A 13747-nucleotide genomic window follows, 5' to 3' on the forward strand; every position below is an offset into this window, starting at 1 on the left:
CCCTCCCTTTCTTCCTTCCTTCCTTCCTTGGGTTTGGGCCACACACCAGTGCTCAGGGGTTACTCCTGGCTCGGCGCTCAGAAATTGCTCCTGGCAGGCTCAAGGAACCATATGGGATGCGCTAATCAAACGCAGGTCTGTCCAGGGTCTGTCACATGCAAGGCAAATGCCCCACCTATCTCTCCGGGCCCCTTTTCTTTTCTTATGCAATAAGTAAGATTAGGGAACTGTAGGCAAAGAGGAGACTTGGAGTATTTGCATTTTAGAAAGTAAGCTGCATGAGGATAAGGGTTCAAATTATGGCCACTTGGGCCAGAGAGATAGCATAGAGGTAAGGCATTTGCCTTGCATGCAGAAGGAAGGTGGTTCGAATCCCGGCATCCCATATGATTCCTGTGCCTGCCAGGAACGATTACTGAGCGTGGAGCCAGGAGTGACTCCTGAGTACTGCCAGGTGTGACCCCCCCCAAAAAAAAATTATGGCCACTTGATAATGGTGACTTCAAACAGGTAATAAACTGTACTTTGGAGTTGTCATGTGAAATGAGGGTCTACCTAGTTTACGGAGCTGCTGTGAGGGTTAATAGTACTAAGGCTTATATAATACAACATACCAGGGCCAGGCACAAAGTAAACACTGAGCATATATTAGAATTATTAGGGTTATAAAGATGATGATAACAATACTGAGGAAATAATAACTGAAAGAAAAAAGTATTAGGACTCTCCTGACTAATTGGTTGAACGCATTTTCCTCCTAAAGACTGAACTTGAGTATACAGTAAGCTGATCTATCATAGAAAAAGTGATAGCACCCAAAATTTGGAGTACAAAATTTCTCAGCCTTGAGTAGCATCTCCCTGCTTTTTCTACTGTACTTCTTTCACTGCCATACTCAGAAAAATTTACTGAAAAACTACCAGATGTTAAGTACACAAAAAGAATTAATTTTTGAAATTAAATGAGATGGAATAGAAAAGCAGCCCTGAAGATTAAAAAAAAAGTAGTTAGAGGGGGACCAAAACTAAAGTGCAGCAGTTGAGGCATTTGCCTTGCATGCAGCTGACTCAGGTTAGATCCCTGCATCACATATGACCTCCCAAGCATCACCAGGAATGATTCTTGAGTACCTCTGAGCACTGCTAAGTATGGCCCTAACACAAAAGCAAACAAACAAAAAAGTAGTCAAATAGAAAATAACAGGTTAGGCAGAGAGAGCCCCATGAAGAAACCTAACAGCACCTGCCTCATACACACACACACGGCAAAACAGTTAAAATAGATGAAATAGGAGAAATTTAAAAACGTATACCTAAACTGGCAGCTAGGCAACCAACAGAAAGACTATGAAGGAGGTACAAAGAGAAGAGCATTCTGAAAGAATACTTTGAGCAAATGAGAGAGCAAGATGAAGGACATAAAGCTCTCTGAGATATGAGAATTAGTAATCCCAGAGTGATATTGCTGGCAGCAGTATAAAATGACACAAACTTAAAAGGAAAAGTGATTTAGCAACACATATTAGAAATGTAAAAAATATTCAGACCCTTTGACCCAGAATTTCTATTCCTAGGAATCTATCCTAAAGAAATCATCCAGAATAAGAGATAGTATTTGTAAATATATTAGGTATTACTTAATAGAATGAAAAAAAGAAACAACATGAATATTCAACAAAACTTAAGCAAATGTTGTGGATACATCACCAGATAGACTAACATATTGGGTTTTTTTGTTGTTGTTGTTAGTTAAAAGATGGTCAAAAATGGGGCTGCAGTGGTAGCACAGCAGTACTGCACAACTGCACACAGCTGACCCAGGATGGATGCATTCGATTCCTGTCATCACCAGAGGCTCAGCTATTAGTCCCAACAGTACTCAAGGAGACCTATAAAATTTGGGACTCCAGCACAGACAACATGTGCTCCAGCTCTTTGAACTATCTCCCAGTGGATGAAGACTGAACTGTTTGGTTTTATTTGGGGGAGGGGGATTTTAGGCCATACTCTGCCATACTTGATGGTTACTTCCAGCTCTGTGCATGAAATTCACTTTCAATGGTGTGGTATGGGGGAGCAAACTGGAGTTGACCACATACAAGGAAAGTGCCCTAGCCCCTTTATTATTTCTCTGGTCCATGAGGGCTGAACTTAATTAGGACAGAATTTAATACACGGGGCTAGGATGTAGCTGGTGGTAGAGTACAGGAAGTCCTGTGTTTGATCTCTGGCAGAACAAAACGAACAATAACAGCAACAAAACCATAATAATTCCCCATTCCTCTTTTCCAAGTTCCTGGTAACAGGAGGGAGGGAGGGAGGAAGGAAGGATACTAGTATGTGAGGCCATACAAACTGCATTTTGAATTGGGTGGGGAGGACACACCCAGCAGCGCTCAGGGGTTATTCCTGGCTCTGCTTAGAATTTGCTCTTGGCAGGCTCCAGGGACCATATGGGATGTCAGGAATTCAACCAGGGTCTATCCAGGGTTGGCCAGGTGCAAGGCAAAGGCCCTACTGCTATGCTACTACTCTTTTGAATGTGTCTATTCTAAAGCTAAGATCTCTTAGACAGGATCTAAAGACACTGACTTCTCAAAGCCTGGCTTCTTTTATCTAATTTAGATAATACAGCACCTATTTAGTACTTATTACCATTAATCTCTCCCAATTCTAAGGCTGAAAGGGAAAGGAAGGGAAATTAAAATATCTAGCCTTTCTAGAACTGCTAACCACCTCACTTTCTTTATGCACTTAATTTCCAAACAAACAGGAGCAACAAATCAAATATAAATTTAAGAGTAAAGCTATTACTTAGCTTCAAGACATATACACTAAATACAGAGGGGAACAATTCTGTGATACACCAGACTTATCATAATAACTCCCCACTCTCCAGTAGGTTTTAAATCCTATGAACAGGTCAGACAACAAAAGGTTTGAGGCTGGCCCTACCTCAAAAGCCATTGGTCAAGTATTCAACTTGATCAAGTAAGTACTCAACTTTACTGCCCATGAGCATTCTTATCTTTATGGACAGCACCTTACATACTAAATGGCCATTGGTGTTGTTACTGATTTGCCCAAGACAAATACTGACCTATGTGTGAGAAAACTAGGAATTACTACAATGTCCAAAAGAATCTTCAAGCAATACATAAAAATTAACCAAAAAAGGGGTATATGGATACATGCTACTTTATGAACAGGGTTTATTTGTAGAACTAATACCAGTAACTGAGACTTAATCTAACTCAATCTAGAAAGAAGATATAATAAAAAAAAAAAAAAACAACCTGAAACTCCCCTGTAAAAACCTGTGGAATGAAAAGAGAGTCTAAACTCAAAAGTAGAAAGTAAAATGTCCGGCGCCGGTGAGGTGGCGATAGAGGTAAGGTGTCTACCTTGCAAGTGCTAGCCAAGGAAGGACCGCGCATATGCCCCCCCCCAAGCCAGGGGCAATTTCTGAGCACTTAGCCAGGAGTAACCCCTGAGCATCAAATCGGTGTGGCCCAAAAAACCAAAAAAAAAAAAAAAAGAAAGTAAAATGTCCAAAATAATTTGACAATGTCCAAAATAATGATATTCCCTATCAAATGTGGAAGTTCTGTCTTGAGAACTATCCTAATATTAGGTCTTGTCAACCAGGTTCTTCTAACACATAAAGGAGAATATTGCTATCAGTATAATTTCCATGTCCTCTGAGGACTACTCCTGGAGACCTATCTATTTACCTTTCATTTGGCCATACAGCAGCCATAATTCCAAAATGGAATACTGCTGAAATTTGTTATGGGGAAATAATATGCCCAAATGGCTTCTATGGGCACCAAACCAACTATATGTCTATCATCATAGTTGATATTCTATGTCTCAGCATCCTTACCTATAACCAAGGTTGGATTAAATTATGTTTGCATTTCCTTCTAGTCTAACTAGTCACAATTCAAGCAACTGTGGCACTAGCAAAGCACTTAAGGGTCTTCCATCACTATTTGTTGTTGACTATAATAATGGCAACCAACCTCCCTACTAAAAACAGAACAAGCCTTAACGGAGAGAAAAGGAGCATAGACAGACTACATATTTCCCATAACTCATAGTTCATTTTAGAACTACAGTTGGGATGATGAAGGTCCAATTGTCACTAAAAAGTAGTACACTATAACTCCTTAAAAAAATCCATGGGGGCTGGAGCGGTGGTGCAGTGGTAGGGTGATTACCTTGCACGCCGCTTGCCTTGCACACCGCTGACCTAGGACAAACCAGGGTTCGATCCCCCAGCATCCCATTTGGTTCCCCAAGCAAGGAGAGATTTCTGAGCATATAACCAGAGTAACCCGAGTGTCACTGGGTGGGGCACCAAAGCAAAAACAAACAAAAACCCCTTAGTTTTCTGTGTTCAACACAAATGACAGAATAACGGCAATAATAATGATCTTGAGAAAAGAGACCTGGATAGGGGCAAAGACTGGTCTAAGACTACACTGCCACTTTCTAACTTGGCTTTCTTATGCCCTTAATCACTTTGTCTTCATAGAACTCAATTTCCTAGTCTCTTCCCCACCTTTCTTCCTGGCCCTCCGCACACTAAAAGAACACATCTGGTTCTTTCATCAAATTTTCACATAAGAGGATTATATGTAATAACAAACATACAGGATATACATAGTACATAACAGGTATTGAAAATGTTAATAGGTGCAATGAGAGGAGAGAAAAAGAACTACTCCTAATTTTACTTATTTATTTATTGGGGCCACTCCGGGCAGATTGCAGACTATTGTGGCCAAAGGAACTCAAGAGCATACCTGAAAGCACAGGAGGGCCACCAGGACCAGGTCAGGCAGTGCTTAAAAGGTATTCCTATATTTAAAAAAAATAATTTCCTAGAGACCAGAGTGATAGTACAGTGGATAGGGTGCTTGTCTTGCATGCAGCTGACCCAGGTTCAATTCCCAGCATCTCATATGAGCCCGCCAAGAGTAATTCCTGTATGTAGAGTAAGGAATAACCCCTGAGCAAGGCCGGGTATGAGCACAAGACAAACAAATACTTTCCTTTACAGAGACAACTTGCATTATGCCTTTGTGAAACAGACAACTTTCTAATTTTATGGAATAGATAGATCAAGGAGTAGTGATTTGAAGAAAGCAAAGTGGGAAATGAAAGTTTTTGCAACATAGTAAAAGACAGTTACTTAGACCAGACAGGTAACTAATTACTGCTCTAAACATGGTAAAATGTACTTTGCTACCCATTAGAAGTGTGTCAAGGAAAAAGGAGTACAATCCCAAATTTTGACCTTTTTTTACTCAAAAGTAATAGCTATGGACTGCAGATACAGTATAGGGGTTAAAACGACTTGCCTTGCTTTGATTTTCCACAGTGTGTGGTCTCTGAAACACCACCCAAGGACAGAGATAGGAGTAAGCTCTTAGTGAGAGAAGAGGGAGAGATGGGGGAGGGGGGAGAAGAGAAAGGGGAGGAAGAGGAGGAGGGTAGAGAAAGAGAGACAACTGGGGTCAGCCCAGGTTCCATACTGGGCAATCTCATATGGTCCCTCCCCGCAACCTCCCCAGCCTGCCAGGAGCGATTTCTGAGTGCAGAAAGCCAGGAGTAACCCCTGAGCGCCACCAGGTGTGACCAAAAAAAAAAAAAAAAAAGGTAGACCATGTTATCTGTCAGCCCAAGCAACACATATGCACAGATAACACACACCTGGTAGCACATTTGAACCTATACATTTCATTTAACACTGAAAACAAAACCATGTTGTCAAGTGTACTATTGTTATTATTTGTTTGGCAAAAGAGTAAAACAAGGCACAGCGAAGTTTAATAACCTGTCCTAGGCCTCAAGGATGATTAAATGAGGATCAAGATCAGTTTACAGAGTTTGTGCTCTGGCTTTTGAGCACCATGACCATTGTCAATGTATCCAAATGAATGCCTCTTGAGAGTACTGCAAAGCACAGAGCACTACACTTCATTGAAGTCTGATACTTCAGATGGTAAGTATCTGCTTTATACAGAGGAAAAAACTGATACTCACTGATGTAAAACAACATCCATACTCATGAAGCTACTAAATACCAGATTCATTCCACTACCAAGTCCACTTTTCCACTCTATTCCAATGCCTCCTTAAGAACTAGATTTGTCTGAGAAATACAGCTACAGCAAACCTCCATAATCACAGTAAACCAATCATTCTCTACGTTATTTGCCGTCTTGGTTAAGTCTAACCAAGATTCAGAACTCCATCATTTAATACTCTGAACATTTCTCCAACTCATTCCCATAAGGAAGATGAGCCCTAGAGTATCCGGCCCTTCTGTCAGGGCTACAGACTCCAAGCTCTTTAATTCCATCTCTTCAAGTTTACTGCCAACCACTGTGGTTATCACTGCCCCTTCCTATTCATCTGTTCCCAAACCTTCTTCCCTAGAGGGGCAATGCTCCACTGCCAACATGAAATTCAGCTATTTCCTTTGTACTCCGACCCTACTATAATCAGCATGTTAAACGTGAGCGTTCTTTACTGAACATGGCTTGGCCTGGTTCAGATGAAGTGTGAGCATTCTCAGGATTAGCTCTCAAATTCCAAATGTCTTGGAATCCTCCAAACACTTCAGAAATACTATCTTAACATATATTGGGCATTACAATGTTAAAAAAAAAAAAATTTCACTATGTGAAAAGGGAACTGGTGATATCCAGAGTTTAAGCTCAGAGAGCACTTGGCCCAGAATGCTAAGAGGAAAACCTGGTGAGAGAGCAAGAAAAGAAAGAGATAAATTGGAGGAAGCCAATTCGAGCTTTAAGTTTTGTGAAGAAGGGAAGGAGAAATTTAGAAGGCGACAATATCCAGTAGAGTTTCCCTTCTCTTTGTTAAAGAAGAGTTCTATTTATTGATGGCTATCTAGCATATAGTAAGTGCTAGATAATCATTAATTGGTTCCACCAAAAGGTCAAGTTTTCAATAGAATTTCTGTCTTTGGAAAATCTGTACCTTCTCACATCTTTTATGGATGTGATTAATCAAGTTAGATGCTGACACTCTCCATAATATGTACACTCATGCATTAAGTACATTTCTACATTAGGGACCTATGCACTGTCCATAAATCAATGGAGAGGAACTTAGGTATGAACAGAATTGATTCCACACATCCTCCCAAAGAAACAAAGCATTGTGCTGAAGAAAGAGCAGAAAACCTAGATTTATATCTCAGACCTGTGGTACACATTAGAGTCATTATCCTAAATGTTATCATTTGTGAGATGAGGAATACCACTTTCATCAGAATTGTTGGAAGGGTGAAAGGGGAATCTTATTTTGCATCTCCTCCTCCCAAGACAGGCAGGGCTTCCTGGCAGTTCAAAAATATATGAAAATGTATGGTGGGCACAGAAGCAGGGACAAAGAATGGAAGCAAATAAAGGATGTTAGAATGTTAGGTCTAGGGTGTGACTTGGTGTTGACCTTTCCAAAAGGAAGTGTGGTCCATCATTCCTAGTTAGTCTTGTAGATGGAAGAGTAATGGTGTGGTCTGCTACCTCTTTTAAAGAGCATGTCAAATTTCTGGAAGAAAAAAGAAACAGAGTCCAGGCTTCTGGGAGGGAGACTGAGAAAAGTAGCTTCTAAATAGACACCAGTTTGACTGCAAAACTGTCAAGAGAAATGAACAATGAATGGGGTAGTTTGAAGACCCAGGTTGGAATTCCAGCTCACAAGTATGACCTTGGGCAAATTATTTAACAGGAATAGAGAATCCCCGTGGCAAAACTCAGCTCAAACCTCCCAGGGCAACTGTCATAGCTTCACTGAGTTGTGGAATGGAGAACTGTGAAGAGGCTGCCGCACTGCTGCTGGGGGTCGGGCAGGTGTTCTCATCTCCTTTTAACTTAGAATACAACACAACCTTGACCTTGGCAAGCCTGCCCATTCTCTGCGCCTCGCTTTGCTCATCTCTACAATGGGGTGGAGGAAGCGATTTCCCCTAGAACCAATCTAGGAAGCAGCAGGTGAGCCCCTAGCAGCTTTGGGGCCTGGCAGACATCCATCCCACGTTCCGGGGGCGAGCAGAGAGCGCTGCCTTCGTGGCGGACCCATTCGTGCCAACCAGTGGGGCCGTATTAGGCCTCCAATACACACTATACAGGTGAGGCAGCACTGGGTGGGTGCGTTCGTGCATCCATCCATCCATCCCGCACGGCTGGGGGATTCCGGGGGTGTGTTGTGTGTGCGTGGCGTGTGTGTGTGTGTGTGTGTGTGTGTGTGTGTGTGTGTGCATTTGTGTGTGTGCTTGCACACCAGGGAAAAAGCATGTGAGGCCGGGTGTGCGGGGGAATCCGGAATCAGAGGAGGAGTGGGCGTCCGAGTGGGGATGTGGGGGTGGGATGCAGGATGCAAAGCTGGGAAAAGGCTTTGGGGGCGCCACCACGCATGCCCAAGCCGGAAACGTTTTTTTTGGGGGGGGGGAGGGAGGGAGGGAAAGGGAAGAGCCACGCGCATCCCCGGAATGAGGGGCGGAGGGTAAGGGGTGGGGTGCAATATGCAAAAGCCCCCCCCCAGGGCGGCCCAGGAATTGGGGTGTGGGGGGTATGGGAAGGCCAGGCCTTTTTTTTTTTTTTTTTTAATTTACCTTCTCGCTGTAATCCCGCAGGACCCGCTCGATAGCCCCCGCCTCGCCGGCCCGGACGATGTAGAGGGCGCGCTCCTCATCCATGGCCTCGGGGTGCAGGGGCGGGGGTGGGGGGAGCCGCGGCCAGAGGCTGTGCTGCCTCCAGGTGAACGCCTCGCGCCTCGCGCCCCCGCTCGCCGGCTCGCTCCTTCCCAGCTTGCTTCCTCGCCCGCTCGCCCGCTCGCCCGCTTCCTTCCTTCCCTCCTTCCCTCCCTCCCTCCTACCTCCACAGCCTCCGCCCCGGTGGAGGCCCGACGTCACCCGCCCCTCAACTTTCACCCCGCAACGTCACCGGCGCTCCCCCAGCAACCGCGGCCGCCCCCTGGTCAACCAGGCGGGCAGGCAGGCCCCGGGGGCGCGGGAAGACGGACGGGCGCGCGGGCCTGCTGGTGCGAGGGCCCGAGGCGGGGTCAGGCGGCCCGGGACGCCAAGCCTAGCCCCCCAACTCCTCCTTCCTTCGGAGAAGAGGCCCCCCTTTTCAGAGGGCTTCCACAGACTCCACTGCGCTCTCCAGACCCGCGGCTGAGAAGCATTCTCCTCAGCTGACCGAGCGCTAGCTAGCTAGGTAGCTAGCCCCGGGCGCTCTGCTCTCCTCCGCTGCCTCTCTGGAAGCGCCTGCAGCTGCAGCGGACTACAATTCCCGGCGTGCCCCGGGGCTCATCCCACACGCCTTTCCAATGGACTGCTGTGCTGAAGGGCCTGTCGGGAGTTTTAGTAGTAGCCAGCCAGCGGGAAAGACTTCCCGCCCAAAGCATGCTGGGAGTTGTAGTCCTTTGCGAGGGCCGGAAGAGGGAGGCAGGCAAGCAGGCTGGCTGGCTGGCGGCCGCCTGAGGCCAGGAGGTTCTCTGGATGGAGACCGTTAGAGGGAGGGGGTACCCGTCGCTGATTCTGCCTTTTTAAAAGTTCCTGGTTGGCAGGGCATGGTACCTGGGCACCCCTCTGTGGGAAGCATCCAACCGCGGTTACATTCCAGCGGTTTCATGCTTTGCTTCCTCCCGTGGTCGCCCTCATGTTCTGTGTGTAGAGTGCTGGGGGGGTGGGGAGGGAGAATGGCAGGTAGTTACCTCACCTTAATAATGATTCGTGGACCTCCAGATCTCCAGGCTCAGCTAGAGATGGGTTTTCTTAGAGCCGCTCATGCTCCTGATAATCGAGATTTTTTGTTATTGTTGCTAAATCAAAGGTGCCCAGATAGGTTAGTCTGCACTATGTCCAAGGAAGGAGCCCATAAATGGGAAGCCAAGATTTGAATCCAGTTTTCTTTCCTCGCAGAGGCATCTATCTACTCTGGCATCACCCAGTCAATGGAGTGATCTTGATGCACTAACAGTGATGATGGTAGTTGGCAATGTTGAGGAGGTTGACAGTCTAGGGGGTGGTAGTGAGAAGGGTGGTGGTGACCATGATGATGTATTCTGCTGATTGCTAGGGGCGATGATGAAGATCTGAGGAGGGTGGATGGTGAAGGTGGGTGGTGAAGATAATTAGGCAGTGCTGATGGTGAGGATGATGGTGGAGGTGAAAATGATTATTTGATGCTAGTGTTGAGGATAATGGTAAGAAGGAGGAGTATGTGGTGCTGGTGGTGGGGGTGACAGGCTTAGTGCTCATTGCCATGTAAACATTGGATGGAGCAAAATTTTAAGCGAATATTTGAAAACATCCACTGTGCAAAATACTAGTTAGGACATTTCAGCACTCTGTTGTAGTACAATGGCTCCATATAATGGCCCTAATCTTGCAAGGCTTCCATTCTCGTGCTTAACCTTATGAGGAAAGTAGTAATTGTCATTCTAAAGTGAGGAAACCGAATCTTGGAAAGTAGAATTTCCTAAGATTGCAGAACTTGGAGACTGAATTTGTACTCAGAGCCTAGGCTCCTTTCCCAAGAGATTTGTTAATGGACAAGTTGTCTATAGTTTTCAGTTTTTCATTCTAAACAACCTTGACCAAATATCTTCCCTGCTTGAATTGTGCTGAATATGAATTAGAGGTGGGAAACATTTATACAAGAATTACCAAAGTTCTACTGTGTCAAGATATGGAACTAGTCTGGAAACTTGGAGATAAAAATAGGCAATCCAAGTTCATGGAGTTTTGGGTCTTTCTGTGAATTATTATTTTCCTTCACAATCAAACAATGGGGAGATTTAGACTTAGGGCATTTTTTTTCACCAATGTGAATGTTTTCTACTCTTAAACATACTGCTGAGCCAGGCATTGGGGAACGTACTGTGAACATAATAAAGCCAGACATTTTTTAATCCATCTCTTTTAAAAACCACACTTAGGTCATAGAATGGTGTGCTGTAGTCCTTCAGTAACTATAAACATTACTAAACATTAAAAACATTATTAAAAACATTGTTTTTAACAGCATACAAACATTTTCACTGAGAGCTGGAGAGATAGCACAGCGATAGGATGTTTGCCTTGCAAGCAACTGATCCAGGACGGACAGTGGTTTGAATCCTGGCGTCCCATATGGTCCCTCATGCCAGGAGTGATTTCTGAGCACAGAGCCAGGAGCAATTTACCCCAGAGCACCACTGGTGTGATCCAAAAATATAAAAAAAATTTTTTTCATATACAGTCTCATTGGATCTTTGAGGAAGTATTATTCTTACATGACAAGTATTAAAAACTGATTCAGAAGAACCGGTAATATAAGAGAAAGTCAAACCAAACTATAACAAAATATAAAATATTTGGATGCAGCTTTATGTCCAGTACTGTTTGTGTGCTTTTTGGGTTACTATAGATTTGTGAACAAGAACTCCCTGATAGATACCAGGGAGCATAAATTATGCCATAAGTGTTGCTTTTAGTTTGTTTTGGAGTATTTGTTTTGTTTGAGGGCCATATTTGTCTGTACCCAGGAGCTACTCTTAGTCTATGCTCTGGAATTGCCCCTGGCAGTACTCTGGGGACCATGTGCTTTAGGGGATAGAATCCAGATCTCCTGCATGCACAGAATGTGTTCCAACCCTTTGAGCTATCTTTCCAGGTCTACAAAAGCTGCTTTTAAAGAGAGGTTGCTTGAAATACCTATTTAACAAAAACAAGCTTGTGCTTTTAGGCTCCAACTATGTACTTCTAAAAAGAAAAAATTTTAATGTGAAACCACACAAGTTAACAGTTTGGGAAGTTGTACTTTAGTCACTTTAATTAAGTGCTAATATTCTGATTTTATAAGTCAAAAGGATCTTTGACTCTAATTCAAGTCTTCCTTTGACCACTGACGAGACTCTGGTCCTAAAAAATTAAGTGACTTGTCCAAAGTCAATAGTTAGAAGCAGAGACTGGAACTAGAGCCTACATTGGCCAAATCCTGGGTCACTACATTATTTTACCTTCTTGAATATTAAGCAGTAGCATGTTTTACAGTCTCTAGTCCAGTACTAACTCCAGTTCTTATTAATTGAGGTGGAAGTCGGAGGGTTGCTTGTACTATACAGGCTTTGAAGCCTATGTCAGTAATGGGTGATGCAGCAAATTATTCACAAGTCATTTTCTGAAAGATAGTAATGCATCTTTTGTATATATCTATAGATAGAGCTTTACTCAGAATATCTCAATATGGATTTTTTTTTGAGGGGGTTGGAGGGAGCACACACCTGACTGTGCTCAGGGCATACTCCTGGCTTTTTTCAGGGATCATTCCTGGAGGGCTTGAGGGACCAAATAGGAGGCAGAAGATTGAACTCAGGTCATCTGCAAGGCAAGTGCCCTATCTGCTATACAGTAACTCTATCCCCTCCACACATTTTTTGTTTCTTTTTTTTTTTTTTTTTTTTTTTGGTTTTTGTTGTTGTTGTTGTTGTTTTTGAAATACACCCACCTATGCTCAAGGCTTACTTTTGGATCTGTGCTATTATCCCTCCTAGCAGGGCTAGGGGGCAGGGAAACCATGTGTGGTGCAGGAGATCGAACCTGAGTCAACCAGAAGCAAGACAGTTGCCCTACCCACTGCACTTTTGCTCCAGCCCCATGCAAGTTATTTTATTTAATCCTTATAGTAGCTAGAAAATGCAAGGTCAGTAGGACAGCACTATCTCCCTTTATATAAAGAAAAGGGAAGTTCAGATGTTGATTAGCCTGCAATGTAAGCAATCAGTCTGCTAATAAGTAGTGGAATTAAGGGTTATAAGGGCTATGAGTGTACTGACTCTGATATTATAAAATACTATGGACTTTCAGGTCAGGGCCAATGAGAAAGCCTACAAATAGTCATTTATTTCGGACTTTGATATATCCTGCTGTGGCGTTTCCTCTGTCATGACAATGGAAGAATCTGAAATGTGCCAAATTGACGGTTTGTAAGGAGTACCTGCTACAGCTTTTAAAACCCAGATCTTCTGCATGTTATCATTTTATACCTTTTCTTTAGAGAGAAGCAGAAATTACAAAGCTAATCTCCTTGGTCTAAGTGCTATCTAGGTCTATAACTGGAGTTCAGAGAATTTTACTCACTGAAAATTAAATTTGCCACTCAACCACCACCAGGACACTGAGAGGCAACTGCCACTCAAGCCAGTGTCTTCAGCTGCAAAGTAAGGGGATTGCTCCAGATAGTATTCTTCATTTTTCCTTTCTTTTTCCTTTGTATTCTTCATTTTTCTAAGGATTAAATTTTTATGCTTTTTTAAATCATGAACAGCAGATGCATATTTGAACACACCCATGAATTAGAAAAGACTGGCATGTACAAATTAAATAGCCATATGATATTTGCAGATCATTGCTTGAATGTACCACATTGCAAAGATGGATTCACTTTATCTGTAGTGAGGCCCAAGTATTGGTAGTTTTATAGGCTGCTCAGCTGATTCACAGAAGCAGTTAGCCAGAATCTTAAGAACCACTGAATCAATGTTTAGATAGAGCAACCACCACTATGTTCATTTTTTTGTTAAACTGCCAAACTCTTGCACGCGACTCAGTCTTGAGAAATCAGAACTAGTAAGATAGAAGTTATTCTAATTGTATTGTCTATCAACAGCAAAGTCTGTCAGTGCCAAAGTTAGTTTTATGGCTGGGCCATTTAACAAACATTTGG

General features: G+C 43.4%; 1 protein-coding gene across 3 annotated transcripts in view; it reads right to left on the reverse strand.

Moving 5' to 3' along the window:
- RIC8B (RIC8 guanine nucleotide exchange factor B) overlaps nucleotides 1–8815 on the reverse strand; it is a 121264-nt gene extending 112449 nt beyond the window's left edge. The window contains exon 1 of one of the 3 annotated variants that reach the window (XM_049783117.1): nucleotides 8650–8814. In XM_049783117.1, the coding sequence (XP_049639074.1) occupies nucleotides 8650–8733 (84 nt within the window). In that variant the 5' untranslated portion in view covers nucleotides 8734–8814. Of the gene's footprint in view, nucleotides 1–8649 lie in introns of all 3 variants that reach the window. The other 2 variants (XM_049783119.1, XM_049783118.1) reach the window with 2 other exon arrangements.
- Nucleotides 8816–13747: the final 4932 nt, after the last annotated feature.

This window comes from Suncus etruscus, chromosome 11 (genome assembly GCF_024139225.1).
Source record: "Suncus etruscus isolate mSunEtr1 chromosome 11, mSunEtr1.pri.cur, whole genome shotgun sequence".
NCBI lineage: Eukaryota > Metazoa > Chordata > Mammalia > Eulipotyphla > Soricidae > Suncus > Suncus etruscus.